This window comes from Mytilus californianus, unplaced genomic scaffold (genome assembly GCF_021869535.1).
Source record: "Mytilus californianus isolate M0D057914Y unplaced genomic scaffold, xbMytCali1.0.p SCAF_11, whole genome shotgun sequence".
In the NCBI taxonomy this organism is placed as follows: Eukaryota; Metazoa; Mollusca; class Bivalvia; order Mytilida; family Mytilidae; genus Mytilus; species Mytilus californianus.
The window spans coordinates 26680619-26701266 of NW_026262593.1; the positions used below are offsets into that span (position 1 = coordinate 26680619).

General features: G+C 32.2%; 1 protein-coding gene across 1 annotated transcript in view; it reads right to left on the bottom strand.

Moving 5' to 3' along the window:
* The window catches only part of LOC127720847 (nose resistant to fluoxetine protein 6-like), a 36180-nt gene that overhangs the window by 2683 nt on the left and 12849 nt on the right, over positions 1-20648 (bottom strand). The window contains exons 2-10 of the mRNA XM_052227596.1: positions 8700-8804; positions 7369-7554; positions 4977-5070; positions 4171-4284; positions 3167-3332; positions 2280-2359; positions 1514-1612; positions 785-914; positions 16-208 (exon numbers count right to left, since the gene is read on the bottom strand). Of these exons, the coding sequence (XP_052083556.1) occupies positions 16-208; positions 785-914; positions 1514-1612; positions 2280-2359; positions 3167-3332; positions 4171-4284; positions 4977-5070; positions 7369-7554; positions 8700-8804 (1167 nt within the window). The remainder of the gene's footprint in view (positions 1-15; positions 209-784; positions 915-1513; positions 1613-2279; positions 2360-3166; positions 3333-4170; positions 4285-4976; positions 5071-7368; positions 7555-8699; positions 8805-20648) is intronic.

The following is a 20648-nucleotide window of genomic DNA, read 5'->3' on the forward strand; positions in this document are numbered from 1 at the left end:
AGTATGTGTACAAACCTCCATTGCCATTATGACAAGCAAATACAACCCATGCAACACAGGCTGCCCACAATGGACGTCCTAATGATTCGTAAGCTGCTCTGAAATCTCTAGACCATTCTGTCCCCCCTTCTTTGTATTCTGAATATGTGCAATACACAAGAGCGAGTCCCATAGCTGTTGCAATCGACCATCCTAGCAATGAATATTTCTAAAAAGAAAAACGATCCGGTCTTAGTTTACTTTTCATTAAAGATTACCGATCCACGAACATTGATGTATCTGAATTGTGAATGAAATCTCACCAAAGGATTAGTGTATCTGAATTGTGAATGAAATCTCACCAAAGGATTAGTGTATCTGAATTGTGAATGAAATCTCACCAAAGGATTAGTGTATCTGAATTGTGAATGAAATCTCACCAAAGCATTTATTTAGTGTATCTGAATTGTGAATGAAATCTCACCAAAGGGTTAGTATATTTGAATTGTGAATGAAATCTCATCAAAGGATTAGTGTATCTCAATTGTGAATGAAATCTACAAATTCTTTGGAATAGAAAAAAACCTAACCAATTCATGTCATCTGTTTGTTTCATAAAACACGTTTTACACAGGTATTACTAAACAAAAAGATACAAATAGTTGCAATGACCTGATATATTTTGATTGGATGTTGACTTGGAATTGGGGACTATCAGATTCGTGCTTCATATGACTTTTGTTAGTCGTGAGTTCAAAAATTAGAAAAAATGAAGGCAGACGATTTGCATATTTTACCAACTTACTGTTTTTAATGCTTTCTTTGGACGTTTATACAACAGTACACCAAGAAGCATACCAACACAGTACGCTGCTACTCTGCACCATGGCGTAATGTACACATTGTTCCAATATCCGCCACCGTCTTTCTTTGTTCTACAATATTCATCGAATTGGAGAATTTCAATAATTGTTATGCATTTCAAACATCCTGACTTAAATTCTATGTTAACGAAAATAATTTATGCATTTTTGTTAAGTTCAATATTTCATTACCATTTGTGTGAACTAACTTCATTTTCATTTTCATATTTTTTGTATCTATAATTCTATTAAATTTTTATGGTCAAAGACAAATACCCCCAAGAAATGACATTCATTGAAGATTTGCCATTCCGTCATTTTGTAAGAATTGAGTGCCTTGTATGGCTGCAGTCTGAGCAAAATGTCCTTTTGATCATTAAGGAAATGACACAAGGTGTATACAGATTTGTTTTAAGATAGAGCTGGTCGTTGAGTACAACACATGTCCTACAATTTTTTGTTAAAAAGAGGCGAAAGATATCAAATGGACATTCAAACTTGATAAGTCGAAGGGAAAATGACAATGCCAAGGCGAAAAATGAAAAACAAAAAACAAAAAACGACGATAGACAAAGATGTCCAAAAACACTACAGAGAAAACTAATGCCTAAGCAACACGAACCCCACAAAACCGGGGGTTAATCTCAGATGCTCTGGAAGAGTTAACTTACGTAAAAAAACTTCCGTTGTAAATGTGTTCTTCATACCAGGCAGCTGCTATTCCACCAGCCATCAATAAAGAAATCAGAATTACACCAACTCGGATAGAACTGAAAATTTAATAGATTTGGCATAAATAAGTATCATGCATGAGAATCATCATATAAAATATAAACAATTCACACGAAAGGACATTAATGGTTGCTGCTTTAAAAAGTCTGACCATGTTTTGTATACAGTAAAACGTACCCTGCATTTCGTAAAAAAGAAGTAAAAAACTATATAAGCACCCCTACTATCCAACACCTATTTATAAATAAACACACGTAAACGAGTTTTAAAGCGTCCTGGTCCCAATCTTCCAATATATGTCAGATTATACAAACCACCAACCATCCAATGTGTGTGTTAGATAAACAGAAGGGGTACAGGTTTTTTTTCTTAAATGCACATGGACAGTAACGCTTTCTTTCAACTAATTCTTTTGAAACTCAACATTCGAAAATTATGTTACAATAACGGCAAAAAATATCAAAGAATTCAAAGTTCGATGGAGAAAAATTAATTAATTCAGAGTGGAAATAAGTTCAATACAGTTTTTTTTAAAGGAACTGATTTATACAATGAATAAAGAAATAACTTGTGTCCACATACTATAACTATATATATATATATATATATATATTTAAAAATATACGTTTAAGCGATAATAAAATGAAAAAGACATGTATGAATTTGAATTTTTACTGTTAAAGGAATACATATTCAAATACTTACATTGCAAGGAATACTAAAAAGAACAATGACACAACATAGAACTGCATATCATTTGCTAAGTACCAGGACCATGCCATACACTAAAATTAAAAACAAAGACTTGTAAAGAACAAACAAGATGAACAGTAAGCTTTTGCTCCCTTATGATACACTAGCTATAAGTATTCGATTAATGGTAAAGTAAGGGGGTGACTATTTGTTTTCATAAGAGGGACGACGCAGGAGACACATCGTATCGGTCTACCAATTCCAAACGATGACAGGAAAACTTCAGTCGTTCTTTTTCATCCCTTAGAACAAGAGCACACCCTCTCATATATAATGTGAACATACACGAGTTTATCCCCTCTAAAATGTTTACGGTATGGTTTTTGATTCCACCATCGGTGTCTATTCTTCCTTGTTTTGAACATGTATCAAAAAGTTTACGATATAGTTATGTATTTTACAGTATGACAAACACATTGTGTCCTAAAGATTGAGTTCTATACTCATAACATATTTGTGACATGAAATTGCATTTAACGTATATACAAGTCTCAATTATGGTCAGCAATGATAATCGACATTCTTTATGTGCCTGTTTAAAGCTAGTATCCTGTATTTCAGTGGAAACCAGCTCATTATTTTTTTTAGGTATAGGGATTGTGTTCGGTTTTCCGTCTGTCATATTTGTTTCTCCAAGATTGTTTTGTCATGAATCAGGCAGTTTGTTTTCTCGTTCGAATTGTTTCACATTTTGTCAAGTAAAGGACTTTTATAGCTGAATATACGATATGAGCTTTACTCATTGTTAAATGCCGTACGGTGACCTATAGTTGTTTTCATCCACAACATTTGGATTCTGATTCTGGTGGATAGTGTAGTCTCTTTAAGTTCATACTAACCTGACCGTCGACGTGAACAAGATTGTTTACATATAGCAGGTTCGTCCACCAATTTATTTTACAGTCGTCAGCAGTTTTGACTGCTTCTGGCCATAGTGGACCATCACCAAAATACTTCATCAAACACCCATACACCATTATAACCATCATGTACATAGGGGTTAGTCTGAAAACAAGTTTTTTGAAAATTTTCATTTTATACAAAAACTTTTTCTTACATAAAGGCATGTATTTCTTTTAAAATTGTAGGCAAAGATGTTAATTAATAAGCCAACAAAAATCTTGAAATATAAACCGGCATCTTAAATATACAAACTAGTATAAATTATTGTACATATTATACTAGATACCACAAACCTTCAGCTTTTAACCGCTTAGCCTATTTGATTGGGATTTCTTTATTCAATTTATTAAGACCGCCTCGGTCGTCTCGTGAACATGTTCGCCTCGAGTGTGAAGCCTTGGGTTCGAACCCCGGCCAGGTCAATCTAAAGTCTTTAAAACTGATATTTGCTGCTTCTCCGTTAATCATTTGGCATTAAGTTAAGTAAGAAAGTTCAAAGACCGGTCAGCTCGAAGTCAGAATAATGTGTCCGGGGAGGGTGACATGTCTTCTTACGGACTGTTACCTTGTAAACTAGCCCGTTAAAAATTCGGCTCAGCGCATCGATATAGAACAAATCAGGGTTGATATTCATATTACATTGTTTTCGTTTTGAATATTTATTTATTTTGTCGATGAACGTTAAAAAACCATCAATCATTATCATCGAGATCTCGAGCAAAAAAAATATCACTGAGATTACAAAGGTAATAACTTTATTCACTTAAGATTTGCATTTTTATATCTCGTCAGGTGAAGTTTTTTTCCTTCAAATTTTCAAGTAGTTACATTGCTGACCATTTAAGTAGTCGTGCTTGTAGCTCAAAAAGTCCCACACATTGCTCACATCAAGAAATAAACCAGTCCTTAAGATATTAATATAGATAGATAATTAACATACCTCCATATTCTATGAAAATAGTAGTTAAAAGTATAAGCCGCCGTTTTTCCACCGTTGAAGCGTTTTGTCAACTTTTCTACTTGTTTTATTTGCAAGTAAGTCAGTAGCATTCCACTGAAAAAAAAGGTAAAATCTGTTAATCATATAAAAGTAATATGCTCATAAAATATGAAAAAAGTATTGAGTAAATAGCCAGATGAAGATGTACGATAACAGCCATTATTTGGCCTCCAAATTTTGCAAAACATAGTAAATTCTCAACCCCTTTAACAATATGTTGTAGTCTGGCCAATATAGTTCAGTAAAGTCATTTGTAATATTGCTGTGAAATCATTTACATGTCAAAAATGACATATTTCAACTATAACGACATAGCTACATACCGTTTTGGGATAAGTTGTTGTCCATGTCGAAATAGTAAAGGCAAAATAGCAAAATTAGGCTATCTGGCAGTATTTGCAATCTTTCTTTCAATGAAAGATTTCGAAATTTTTTAGGCAAACATGAAAGACAAAATTCCAAAGATTCAATACTGAAATCTGTCTTTAAAAATGTCGTTAGTTATATACACTGTTAACGCCGAATTATGATATAAACCTTGCAATATTATTTTTTAATATTGTTATGTCATAATACTTATGTTTCTGTGTTATTTTTCTTTTGATCCTTTCACTGTGAAAGTTTCAAGCAGAAAACCCATCCGACGGTTTGACACAATTAACAGGCACATCTGTAAAAAAGTCTGAGGAGTATTCTTCTTAATTTCCTTCATCATAATCCTTGAAGGAAAGTTAAAAAAAAGTTACCTAATCATATAGAAAGTATCAACAGAAAATCCACCAGCAATCACAGCTTGGAAAGTAAATCGTTTCATCATTTCAGTGGCTTCCACAATGTTTTCTGAAATATTTCAAATTTTATTTAATGTCACAGATATATAATATAGTTTTAAATGTAAAAGAAAACAAATAACAAAAGTGTTGAATTATAACCCCATCAACTCTTAAGAAATCATTTTGAAGTAAGCCGTATAGATACGAAATATTGTGTCATTTTCACTATATATTTAGGTTAATAATGATTTTCTAAAGTTTACTAGCAAATTAAAGATCCATATGATGTTCTATGATCTCATTATAAGTAAAGAAGATGTCAGTTTACGTCGATCAGACACCAATCATATAAGGGGACGACCATTTGATATTCTGGGGGGGGCCAGGAGGATTTTTTTTGGATCGGTTATTTATTTTTGTAAACTAAGAGGACAGATTATTTATTTTCTGCACTGTTGAAGCAAGATTTTTCATTTGCATTAAAACAAGGGACTGATTATTTATTTTCATAACTATATTAATAATATTTGAAAACATACAATTTTTAAATTCATTTTTTTATTGTAAATAATACATGTACAGTCAAGTCATTAATGTACCATTTAATCAGAATTAATCATCCTCTGTGGAAATAAATCTTCTGAATTCCAAACTGCATATACATGTATTGCATACATAAACGGTATTAGAGTTGGGCTGTGACTAGCCTCTTTTAAAAGTATTGTCAAATATATTTACGCCGAGCGGAGCGAGGCAACAAAATTTTGAAGGGTTTTGAAGCCGCTGAAGGCCCAAAGAAACTATAGAACAGATGATGCAAAATCGTGCTTTCTGGGCGTTCCCAAATGCAAGTTCTGTTTTAATAATTTTTTGACAATATTTTGGTCTCAAAGCAAAATGTATAGATTCAGCGTAAGACTTTAAGTTTTTATGGACAACATCAAAAGACCAATATGAAGAATAAAGTAAAAATGTAATTCACATAGTTAAGTATTTGGCTGCTGGTTTTTTTTTGTTTTTTTGTTGTTGTTTTGGCATGCAGAATTTAAATCTTTTATACCTGTAAATTATATGGGGTTTTATTCAAATTAAGTTAAGAGGGGGCTGATTATTAGTCAAGTAATTTTTAATAACACATTTCAATTACAACTTGATGTAGCTCTTAACTGGGATACAATTTAAAGTAGTTAAGTTGTAAAATTAGCTAAAAAGTCTTAAATAAAATAAAACTCATGATCAAGTTGAAAACAAAATTACTAAATCACAAAAGGAATGCAACACTAAGAGAATACAGAAGGGCAATCAATGAACAAAAGACAAATTTAAAGAAACATTGATCCCGAAAAAAAACACGTGCTACGTCCAAGGGAGAACAGAACTTGCTTCTTGCAAACACTCGCTGTGAAAACAATTTGATATGAAGACAAGCTTTTGGTTTTAAAATTTCCTACATAAAGGCATTTGCCTCAATGTAGTTACAGCCCTGTAATAAAAGTGAGGTAAGTGTTCCTGAGCCAATATACCTCAAGTTAAATGAAACCCATTTTCAGATTGATTGATTGATTGATTGTTGGTTGCTTAACGTCCAGTGGCAAATATTTCATGCATATTCAGGACGAGAACAAGTTCACAATAAATACAATAGGTAGGTTCTGTAATAGATTAAGGGATTAAGGTCGGAGAAATTTAGACTGCCACGGGAAATGAGTGTATATTGGATAGGGACAGAAATTTAGCCTTGCAACAGGTCACCTACGGACCCCTCAAAGAGTTGTTGCATGGGTTCTTAACGTGCAAAGAACGTGGCACTTTCTTTTCACGAGGCATAGGATTAAACGTCCCCATTCTGACCGGACGTGGCTGCAAATTTGTACATCCCGCACAGCCAAACGGACGCCCCACTTTAGCACGGGTTTTACTGCCGGTCGGAGGAAGACCAATGGTGACCATACTTCTATTCCCCAGTCACCCTTGGGGGTCCCATTTTCAGACATTTCAAGTATATTTAAATAATATTTATACCTTTATTGTTAAAAGATTTGGGAAGTGTTTTCCGAAAAAAATTTTGAAAAAAAGATGAATTTGATGAAGAATCTGGTGCCACCTCATACTTTCGAATAGCATTTATAAAATGGCTTGAAGACCTGCCGAGTTATTCATTTTCAATACATTGTAAGTCAGGTTATTTATTTTCGAACTACCACAGAACAAACCATTTATTTTTGTGATTATCAAGGCTGAGTTATTTATTTTCAAAATCCTCCTGGCCCCCCCCAGAATATCAAATGGTCGTCCCCTAACACACAACATATATCTAGAGTACACGATATTGTCTTCAACAAAAGACACATCTACGAATACATACCTGTTGTCCACAAGGAGGGAATTGACACAATTCCATAATTGAATGTGTGACCGAGAATAACCCATGTCAAACTGAGGAATCTTATGCCGTGAATACAGTTGATGGAATTCCCGCTTGTTTTTCCGGAAAGTACCTTCACCACATTTTCTTGAAGTGCAAAAGCTTTTAAGATTCGATGGAGTACACCTGGAAATAAAGGCAACATTTATCATATAGAATAATGTATTTAAACAAACAAAAAATAAAAAGTATATGTTTACCACTGAGTTAAACAAAAATAAAAATTCCCCCACTGAAAAAAAAAGAGAGGATAAACAACCTCATAAAAACAACTGGTTAATACCATGGTGCATATATAGGTCCAATTAGAGGTTAAAACTTTATTTAACGAAGATATAATGGAAATATTGCGTTCATCATATAGCGGCATCTGTAAATAAGAATAAAGGTCGCGATGAAAGCATCCCTTTCAGTGACAAAGAAAACAAACCCAAATAATCGTCAGGGTCAACAAAGACACAAGGAATAACATGTGAATAGAGAATAGTTAACCCCTTTGTAATACAAGATAATGACTAATTTGTTTTATGTTCAATCCTGTTTCAAGTCTGAACTTTTGGAGAACTTTGATATTCTGCCTTCAAATGTACACCAATGATTCTAATGCAATAGGGTATATATTGGATCACAAGAAAGGAAAACACAAAAAAGTACAACAATGAGAAAGTACATTAAAGACCGAAAACACCCGAATGAAACCGATGCGTGAATTAAGGCGACAGAAGTTTACCGATGTTCAATTCTCGATTTAGGATTGAAACTTGTAAAGTTATTAAACGTATGATAATGAATTCACAGTACATGGTAGACATATTTTACTATTTAGCAATCTTAAAATAATTTTTAATTTCATTGTGTTTGTGTGTAAAACAAAAGTCATCAAAGATACTAGGCTTATAATTTTGTACGCAGTGATGCACATTCAGTCTACAGAAGACTCATAAGTTATACTCAGATGGAAAGGTTATAAGACCAAATAAACTACACAGTTGAAGAGCACTGAAAACTCATAATTCCAAACGATTTTGTTAAATACAGCTATAGTAATATATTAATGGGTTTGAAAAAAAAACTGTAATTGTGTGCGTGCATCAAATTAAATAATTTGCGAAATATTTATTATGGTTAGATTACTGAAGTGTATTGTTTTGAAAATATTACCATGAAGTTTTTAGATATAAAATTAAAGAACTGAGCAGTTAATCGATAAAAAAAAGGATTAGATACCAAGAGGGTTATCAAAAACTACAAGCCAATTTACATATAATTACCCTGTTTTTTCTTTTCATTGTTAGCCTTTGATTTTCCTCTACTTTCCTGAGATGGTTTTTCAAGCTGATGGAATGACTGTTTTTCGTAGCTGACATTTCCATTTCCTACAGATCCATTTGTATGCAGAAGACCATTCTGAGTGCTCTCGGCATGAGGCATATATCCTTTCGGTATATCTATGTCTGTTGTCTTGCTCGATAAATCGACCTTAGTTTCGGATTCGTCGTTTTTGTAAGCCATGTTGTACATTTCTTTCATTTCTAATGGTACTTTTGGCAGTTTATTTGCATTGTCTGTCGATTTTGCATTCAGTTTCATATTTGTGACCATCATATATAACGTTCCCATTACAATCAGCAACCCGAAGATTGATAACATTATTCTGAAAAGGCAATTTGTATTCTAATTACATTGAATTTCTTAAACTAAAATTAGAACTATTATAATATATACATAAAGAGACAGAGATACCAAAAAGTGGCTATCAAAAACCATGTCACAGACAAAAAAATATTTCTTACAAAATCTGTACTTTATTCCAAATAATTGTTTCCAGGTTTGCTTAATTTCAATAATAAAATCATTGTTGTTGAAGAAATAGAAGAGCCTATCACTCTTCATCAATTTTAAACTTCATATATGTGATTATTAAAACGGGACAAAACTTGTAAGTTTTACTTAACGACCAAAAATTTATTTGCCAATTTAGGTGGTTTGATGTTTCAACAAACAGTCGATATTCGAATCCATACTAGCTGTGCACTTGTACTGGCCAAAAAACTTATCAAAGATATCAAGCTAATAATAATAAACGCCAGATGCGCGTTTCTATAAAAACTATATTAGTATTCATACAAAGCGGAATTAAAACAATCTTTCTAAAAGACTAAATGAAAAAAGCACCTATGAAAAGCATCATTCTTCAGTTTTGCGTTCAGGTACAAAAACGATGTAACTGTCACTCGAGAACCAAAATTTCAACGAAGTTTGCATCTCATATATCCCAGTATACTTGGCAATAAAGATTCTATAAAAATAAGAAGTCGGCTTCATATCTGGTTTGTTTCCTTGAAACTGACACAATCGCACGACTTCAAAACTAGGATCTATGACAAATTGACAATTGACATGTTACGTGGAAGCATGTTTGCAGTATATGGAGTGTGTTCCAAACCCAAAACTCCATCAGAAGGGATTTCATGAAAATGAGTAAAATAGATACTACACAAGTTTGTCAGAACGAATTGGTTGATCGCTACGCATAAGGCAAATATTGGCGATCTTAGATCTTTGTAAACCAGGATAGTTGTTTGACCTGAAATTTTACCGATTATATCCTATTCATTTTATCAATATTTTTTACTTGAGTGAGGATTTAAACGACGTGTGATTCGTGAATTGCCAGTAGATGCTTATCCTGCTGACGCAAACGTTGTAAAACCCGGGAAACAATGGCACTGTTACCTCTTATTTTATGGCATGTCAAATACCATACTTACATAGCAGCAACTGCTGAATCATCCTGGGTTATTGGTTTATCGTCGAAGCAGTAAACGTATACTCCATCAAACGTCGTTGTCATATTGCGTATAGCCTCTGAAACAATATTGCAGTTTTAGTTATTTTTTGTATGATTTATGTCAATGCTCATTCAAATACCTTTTAGTAGATTTATTCTTGTGCCATGATATACATATACCGGTACGTTAGATGGTGAGAATGTTCTATATTTCATAATTATTTTCCAAAAAAATACATTTTACTGCGTTCTGTAAAATGTTCTGATAATTATTTTTTTCAAGATTCTGCTTCCTTCGTGGCATTTTTATTTTTTTTTATACTGCATATTTTAACTACGGAAGCATCAAAATAATGTAGTTATATTTGATTGTACTCATTTTCATACATTGATATGATAACCAAATTATCGAAAGGCGGTCAGGGTTGTGTATACTAATCCATTGTGTTTGTTTATTTACAAAACCTGGTTAACATTGGATGACAAATTACTTTTACACAGACCTGTAAAGCAACACGTGAGGATATGATAACATAAGATTTAAGATAAACTAACACTTAGGTCGATTTAGGGCATGACATTTTGTATAAACATCGGTGGCCTGTATATTGTTGATTACTGCATATTCACGTCTGGATGCCTTTCGTGTTTGTGTATTTTTGGCGTTTAGTTGCTGTCTCATTGACATTTTCTCCGCATCTCATTGTACTTATTAGTATACTGTAATTAAATGGTGACAAGAAAACCGGTCGTTGACTGCTTTTTTCTTGAAATTGTGTGGTATTCACATTTTTGTATTAGTAATTCCGAATTTGCAATGCTAATGTACTTTTAAACAATGTGGCAATACATATTCATGAGGCGTCGAATATAAAAGTTCAAGTGCCCAGAAGAGTCATGTCTTCGATGAATACTTAGTTTTTACGAATCGCACTATTATCAGTATTTTGCATATGTATATAACATTTTCTAAATATTAAATTGAAGTGGAAATATTACTATATGAAATATTATGAAAGCAAAATATTTTTAAATAATAAAATTCGTTTACCTAGTTTGAACAATCCAGAAATATCGCGAGAATGACAACTATCTGGTACACACGCTCCCCAGGTCAAATGAACTGGAACGCCTTTGGTGTCCTGTAAATAATAAGAAAAAAAAGATAGTTACATGTGCATAATCTTAAGCTTCTATGTATTGATTTGTCGATTATTGTTTGTATTTTCGTCTTTTTTTCTTTCAGCCGAGATGTTGTCTCATTTTGATCATATTTTCAATCTGTTATGCCACTATTTTAATGTTTTACGTTATGGCTCGTATTTTGGTCTGGATTTATTATTCCAGATATTTTTTTTATATAGTCACTTTAGTAGTCATTGAAATTTTTAGTCTAGTGCTTTGTTTAATTTTGTGTAAAATGTGTATGATTTCCTTGCACACAACGAATAACCTTCACCCGGCAATGCTCGAGACCAACCATATTGTAAGCTAAGCAGATAGATCGTTTGAGAGCTTTAAAATCAAAATGTCATCAATACAACAAAATCATTTACTCTTATACTGTCAATTCTGATGGGGTAAAGGATTAGCGACAAAATTAGGAACTTATATTTAATCTTTAAGTTATCGTACGCGATTTTAAAAGCCCTTATAACCAAGTTCAGAAAATACAATAATATTTTGTCTCATGTGTCGAGTGACCATTAGGAAACCATGACGATTAAATAATTTCGTAAAATTTCTTAATTGACTTGTTTCTTTTCAAATTTTTGTATTCAGAATTGGAAAAGAACAGAAAATGAAATGTGGCATTCAGATCATGCCAGTACCGAAGCACTGGCTTCTAGACAGATGGTACCCTTGGTTATTCACAGTCCACCAACAACGATACCTGTCTAATGAAAATAAATAGCACATGACAAAATTCCATGTTTACGATGACAGAAAGCAGATCAGTGTAAATAACAGGAAGATGAAAACTAACAATCCCCTGAAAACGTACCAAATGAAAATCAAAAATACAGGTGATTGACAATGATACTTACAATGGGAAGGACATTGGAGGGAATATCCATTGATACTCTGCAATACCGAGTTCCGAAGGATGATGCTGTCTCTTTTGTCCTATTTCCTAATTTTTGTCCTGCCTTTATTTGTGCTTGTATATCCATGCATTCATCAAATGAACCAACCAAATTCAACTGACCGTGCATCACACCTTCTCGTAGCTTTCCCATAGAGTCAAACACTACAATTGAAATAAATGTATTTTACAAAGTATTTTTTAAATTAATCTTATTGTATTATGTGTTTTGTTTTCATATCTGATTTGCAATATTGATTGTATTACAATTAATCTTCTAGAATTTTGAATATTCAAATTCGAGTAGGTGTCAAATTATCTCTGATTTTGACCTTATGAGCGAAAAAAACATAGGGATGTTTTGGTAATACATTTGTAGGACTCGGAGGTGCGATGGGGACGCTGAAGTGCAATGGTCACGCTGCAGTGCGATGGTCACGCTGAAGTACGATGGTCTTCGCCGAAGTGAGATGGACTGTTTGCTGATGTGCGATGGTCTATATGACGTGTGACAGCTAGTTTAAAATCTACAGATGTGCAATTATTATGAGCAGTGTATTTGTTTCATAGTTAGTATAGAAATTTGCATTCATTATTGTCTATGTATGTCATTAGTTATAATTTTATTCTTAATGATATATCGTCCTCTTGATTTTCAATATGTAGACACAATTCTGCGTTAACATTTATCTTCACTTTGTTCCTCTCATGATATTGTCGTTTACCGTTATATTAAAATAAGAGGTCGTTTGTGGACCCGTATGTATTTAGAGAATGCCACGCTCCATCGTACGTTAAAAACCGTAGTATTAAAAGTGTATAAGCCATTTTTTAACTTTAAAACCAGAAAAACTGCTTCTTACAAACATTTAATTTAACGTCTACATCGACACGAAAAGCATTGAAAATATAGTTTGTGTAGTCCATCGCACTTCAGCAATACCACAATCGCACTTCGGCACAGCTATCAACAAGAAAGCGTCACAATGCTACCATCGCAATTCAGCGTGACTAAATCACTTCTCAGCGTCAACCATTAAAAATTCTAAATTATTAGAACAACATCGTATAAAAAGAGGCGGAGGACATCAAAGGGACAATTATGATTCATAATTCGCAGGAGACCGACAGAACTATGGCTAAAAATGAAAACCACAAAAAGACAAAGAACTATACAGAGCAACACGACCTCAACCAAAAACCGTGGATGATGATTATATTGTTGATATAAATTAAGATGAGGAAAAGATTGCCAATGAGACAACTATATAAAAAAACAAAAGGACAAATATGTGAAAAGTAAAATAACAAAAATCCCGAACTCCAAGGAAAATTCAAAACGGAAAGTCCCTTATCAAATGGCAAAATCAAAAGCTCAAACACATCAAACGAATGGAAAACAACTGTCATATTCCTGACTTGGTACAGACATTTCCTTATGTAGAAAATGGTGGATTAAAACTTTATATAAAAACAAAGAACAAAGATGCGAACTACATTAAAAGGCAGAAAAGAAAACTGTAGCAAGGGTTTCGTAAAACTAGATTTATTATTGCCATAAATAAAAAAAAAAGAGGAAACAATAGTTTCTCGCAAAAAACAAACCAAGTTTTAAATAAAGTATTTGTGTGCAGAGAATGTTTAAATTCAGCAAAATACTATTGCCCATGGTTATCACGAGAATTATTGAAACTCGCAATATGCCGGGAATTGAAAATTTAACAGGCAAAAAAAGCTATAGTCCAAACAGGATTAAAATATTCCTGTCATTTTACTTAGAACCCCAACAAATGATAGAAAATTTGCTTTCTTTATTGAAAGTTTTAAAACAATAACTGTTTAAGTTCGATTGTATCCGATATTGCTCAAATTACAATAATATTGTTGAACTCATCTGTCCCAAAAGCGATAGTACGCACGAACTTATTCTATCCTTAGTGACAATTAAATAATTACATAAGATACAAGTACTTTAAGGCATAGGATATACTTTTCAACATGGTTAACATGATAAAGGCATGTCCTACATGTGGGAGGTTCACATAAAGTCAATACACAAATCTTGACGACGAGTACGTTGGTACTTTTATCGAAAGAGAAAATTTTGATATCAGCGCCATACTGGAATATGTCTTTAATAAAACCAATGTCATGTTTGTGATTACCTTGAACATTTGATAAAACTTTGCTGCTTTCGTGTTAAGGAGATTTTAACAGGTCAATCCGGAAATAGCCTGGATAAACATATCTCGATTCTATTGTTTGGATTTATTTTATGTTGAATTTGAAACCTTTTTAAGACCAGTATTAGATACAATTATGTAATAGAAAAAGGCAGTTAGGTGCACAGTCTAATAAGTGCATAGTGTATGCTAGTACAAGGTTAGGAAATAATTATCAGGAAATTTGGTTTTTATGAAATTATTTCAACGAATTGAAACCTCAAAATATTACATTCTCCCCAGCTAATTACCATTATCTTACATTATCATTTTGTTATATATACCTTGTGTTACTTCATAATCGAGTTTACAATAATTGCTTGACTTAAAAGTGATATAAAAGTAAAGATTTGGAATGATTGCCAATGATTCAACTATCTATAAAGACACAAAAAAACCAAAGATGTGAAAATTCGTTTGTTCTTTCACAGTCATAAATTTAAAAATTTAGAGATGACATAAGTTTACCGATGTTCAAATCTTGCAAGCAACGAATGAAGATAAAAAAGCAACAGCTAAAGGAATCGTTTTGACTACATACGGAGCGAGATTGGGATGGTCGACATGGTAAATAGTAATAAAAGATTGTTTTTCTTGTTCTTCTTTAGTATATCTATAGATTTCCGGCATTCTTGATGAATTTTCTAATTAGATCGGTTATGTATTCGATATACCTTTGAGGGACCTTTTTTGGGAGATAAAACATGATAAATACAGTATATCAAGTTACATTTAATGACATCATGGCGTAAATAAGGAAACTTACGATAAGACGTTGGGTGACCAAACGGCAAGGGTCATTCTTTGTATTAGAACCTTTAAAAAACCTTGAAATTCCTACATAAGAAAATTAGTGTAAAGACATCGATCATTTATTTATATCAATATTTATTGCATATACAAATAACACTTTATATATTTCGTTCGGACCGAAGCACTTTTCTGGATTTACCTTCATAAGGAACGCTTAAACCCAAATATTTGAATGCCAAGGATGTATAAGTACTTACACGAGGAGGTTCATGATCAAAAGGAAACTATTAAGAAGAATAGTTAAATCCATTTAAGGTCAAGTTCAAGATCTTGAGATATATTTTAATATAAAAGTTGTTTATTCAAGGAAACGGGTGTATGCGTGATCAGTGAGGAATTTCTGCAAAGGGTAAACTCATGATTAAATGGTAGGTTAACAAACGGTCAGGGAAAATCACTGTACTATTTTAACGTTTAAAAAACCTTGAAATTCCTAAATTAGAAATATAAGTGCAAAAACATCTATCGTTTTATATATTTGTTCATTGCAATGTTGCTAATAGATTTAGACCAACTAGATGTATATACTTATATAAATATGTGTTTAAATAGTGAACAACAAAACCAGAAAAATCAGTTCAAGAATTAAAAGAGCCTTTTTATGTATTATTCAATCATTATTTATATCCTTAAATTAAAACATGCGGCATTAACATATATTTCCATCCCTTTGTAAAGCGTCCAGATTTTGAATTGAATTTGATATGTCGGAAATAAAGAAAAAAAAAGTTTTTGATTGGAGAGTGTTTGGTATAAACAATTTAGAATGAAACTTGACACCGAATTTGAGCTTACCATGAGCAACACCACGGATGCCACATGTAGGGCCCATCTGCTTACCTTTCCAGATCACTTGGGATCCTCTCAGTCTGTTTGCGGAATTCGTGTTGCTCATTCTTTAGTTTTTTATGTTGTGTTTTGTAGACTGTAGTTTTTGTCGTTTTTTTTGCCATGATTTTATCGGTCTCTCTCCGTGTTACGAGTCTGTGTTAATTCTTCATTTGGGACCACCTGCCATTATTTTTTTAGACATTATGGTGTATTGTTAGGTATGAATGAATAGGCTATCTGCTATTGTCAGCATAAATGTCAGTATTATCAATTGTGATTGTGCAATATCTAACACTATAATCAACGACATATCAATGTTGACTTGTTGATATCATTATCACTTTTAATAAATACGATGATATCAAAATAAGCTTGAGAGAACTGTATGATAAATATGCTTTAAAATTAAAATAACCATTACGCAATTGTCGACAAGAGATAGAAAAGCATTGCTTTTACATTTCGTGAAATATACGGACTAAATTACAAACGCATCTTTAACTTGAAATTTGTCTTCTTCATTTTTGTCCTTTTTAAATTCAAATTGTTATAGGTAAATCGCTTTAAAAGTACAAATTTATCTATAGTGTGCAAGCTTTGCATGATCACTCCTTCATTTGAACTTAATTTAAAACCTTGGCTATAAAAAGATTTAAAAAAATGATATCTAAACTATACGTATATCATGATACTAAAAATAACTCAGTATGATGGTCATAAGTTTCGTTGATTAGTGATAAAAAATTAAACAATCACGTTTTGAAATTGGATTTGGTAGAAATGCGCAACTGAATTCACTTCATCTGAATGTTTAAGATGTCAGTTCGTCACCCTAAAGTAATTAGAAACATATTTTCAAAATGAATAAAAAAGAAACCCAAACTAAAGATCGGTAAACGTTATATCATAGTTATGTTTCACATGTTAATTTGCTATTCTAAATCTAATAATTCATATTAACACCCTTTTTGAAATATCCATGAATTTCTATACTCTATAAGAAATCATCGAATGTTCTGAAATTGTCAATGATTTTGATTGACATTATATAGTTTAAAATTGATTTACAAAAAATCTAATTTGTTGGTATGCACAAGGACTTTTATATACCTTGGAAATTGGTATGCGTGATATTTTGCATGCATCGGAGTTCAAGGTACAAAAAAGTGAAAATGTCAGTACATTTTTCGTTGTATTACTCATCTGTATATTTCAACTACGTTCGTAATATATATATATATCTCTATTATTGACCTTTAATTGACATATTCTAAGTAAAATTTACTGATAGAAAATTTCCTTTTTCAACAGTAGGTATTCATAAAGTTGAAAAAAATGACAATTAGAATTTCTGCGACAAAATAACTGTATCGGAGTTAACAAATTCAATATATTATAACATAGTAATACAAAATAATATTTTTTTTATCTTTACCAATCAATTGCATTATTTACTGATGACGGAGGAAGAAAAGATTTTTAAGGCAACATTTATTATAATTATAAATGTTGTTTCAATTCTATATAAACAACCAACAATCAATCAATCATCTATATATATGTTTATTTAACAAAAGAAGATCTATCTAGTAGTGCGTTCAAGATTCTTTCTATTTTATCTTGTAAATCCCTCTTCTGTGTGTTTTATGTACGCAAGCTTAGGTTTAGTTTTAAAAAAATAATTGCATTCAGTGTTGTAGTGTCTCGTACGTGATACACTATGGATATGCAACTAAATATAGACCAGTTCGTTATTTCGATCACTAACTACGGTTTCCAGGGAGAATATTGAATGGGAAAGATACACCCTAATGTTAGTATTTACTTTCTAGGTAGGTTGCTCTTTGGTGTACCCTTATTAGGCCAACGTATCCAAACACTAAAAATACAGCATCTACTGAACATATTTTCCAAAGCTGAGGGATGAATCGGGTGTAGAAAAAATATGAAATACTTTTACATATAAGTAAAACATTGAGGTTTTGAGAATTTAAAAAAAAATGTATTTATTACATGATAAAAGGCATAAAAGCACTAGTGGCCTTATGTTAATAAAGACAGCATGAAAAGTAAACGGTCATCATACATATTCACATTTATCTCTGAATATCATAATAAAAGTCGTTCAGTTAACCGTGCATACAGGTTCTGAGTCAGTGTTAGAAGTGGTGAAAGTTCTTAAAAAGGCTTTCATTATCCCTAAGTCCCAGGAAATACTACCGTGTCACCTAAATCGATTGCAAAAAGACCGCTGCTGTTCATCATATTGTACTGCACTGGAACGCCAGTAAATATAGAAGAACGAAAATGAAAGCAATTTTGTTCTGTTATATTAGATACAGCTAGTGAATCTACCTGACACTCTTATGGAAGGAAACGACATGCAGACACCCGTTTTCTAGATTACTTAAATGTCGCAAGATTGACGGAGAAACAACAAACACAGTATTTTGTTTGAGCTCGCTATGATAGAGACCATGAGCGATGTTATAGTCACTCAAAAAACAATTACCATCATGTCAGAAATGTTGTGCAAAACTCATAAAATGAAAATATGTAGTTTCATCATTCTATATTACTTCTTTGTCAACTTATTGACATCGTGCAAATTTTTCATTTTATTCAGAATTTAAAATGCTGGTTAATGAATGATAATAATATTTTCTGAAAGATAAAGCAACAATGTCAATACAAACAATTACGTCACATATTATTACTGTGGTCTATAAATAAACTGTATGTATTGTCTTGGCAAAAAAAAATTTAGATACACTGGACTGAATATTAGAAATCATTAAAACTAAACATATATGTAATGTTTTTCATTACATTTGTGCAGTTTTTTTGACAGCCCGGATTTATATCATTAGCGTTTGACTTTTCACAAGAGTCGTCTGGATATGCCCAAAATACTATGCCACTGCACATTAAGCAAACGATGTTATTGACAAAGAAATCTCTGATTTTAATTTAGTTGGCTATTAAAAAAAAATACAAAACAAAATATCTAGGATATCCAAAACATATTTGCACAGTTTTTTTTTTTTTTTTTTTTTTTTTTGCTGAGAGCTTTGAATAATGTAATGCTTATTTCAAATCCATAGTTCTAGCTTGCCTCTTATAGCATGTTCGCATTTCGTACGCTCATCTTACTTTTGCGGTTGTGTTGTAAAAGGCTTTTTATTCATGTGTCTAATAACGATGCAAACCATTGCCAGTATAACAATGGTTTGACTCTTTGTTTGTCGTGTATAGGTGAAAGTCAGGTCATACTCAATCTGGATTCTATAATTCAATATCGCTTCTTTGAGAATTTATTGACACTATTTTTAGTTTATTCAGATTTTAACATTCTGGTCAATGAATGATAACAATATTTACTGAAAGATAAAACAACAATGTCAATACAAACAATTACGTCACATTAATATTACATGCAATATGGTCTATAAATAAACTCTATGTAGTGATTACGTCGAGAGAGATAGAAAAAAAAAAAGAAAATAAACTGAATGTCAGAAATTATCAAAAGTAAAAATTCATAAACGTTTAAATTTAAAGGAAGACTAGTTCTGTTTTGTCTTGTTTACGTTTATCCTTTTTTTAACAGCCCGGGATAATACCCTTAGCGCTTAATTTATAACAGAGTGGTCTGAGAATGTATAAAAACTTTGCCACTGGAAATTAAACAAACGATATTAATGACAAAGAAAGCTCTGATTCTTATGAAGTTGTCTATCAAAAGAATACAGAAAAATTACTAAGATATCCAAAATATATTGGCACGGTTTTTTTTATGTAAGATATGAATAAATTTTCGCTTATTCCACATCCATGATTATAGATTGCCTCTTATAGCCATACTTGTTCGTATGCCCGTCTTACTTTTGATATTGTGTTTCAAATGAATGCGTATGCATGTGTATACATACGAAGGAAACCACTGCCAGTATAACAATGATTTGAAGCTTTGTTAATCGGCTTCAGGTGAAGTATACGTCATCCTCATTCCGGATTCTGCAATTCAATATCACTTTTTTTAGAACTTATTGACATTGTGCAAATGTTTTCAGTTTATTCAGATTTTAACATTCTATTCAATGAATGATAAAATTATTTACTGAACGATAAAGCAGCAGTCTCCAAATAAACTGTATGTAAGAATGTCGAGAGAGAAAAAAAAAAGATAACAAGCTGGACCAGACACATATATGTCTCTGGTTGGACTCAACATCAGAACTCATCAAAACTTAACTTATATAAACGTTTCGTTCAAAAGGAAGACTTAATTCTTTCTTTTGTTTTTGTTTACATTGATCTTGTTTTTACAGACCCGGTGTTAAAGCTTTACCGCTTACTTTATGACAGAGTTGTCTGGGTAAGCATAAAAACTTTGCTTATAGAAATTATATGCAAACGTTAGTTTAAAAAAAGACATGTCTGATTCCATTTAAAAAATATAAATCAAAACATTTAG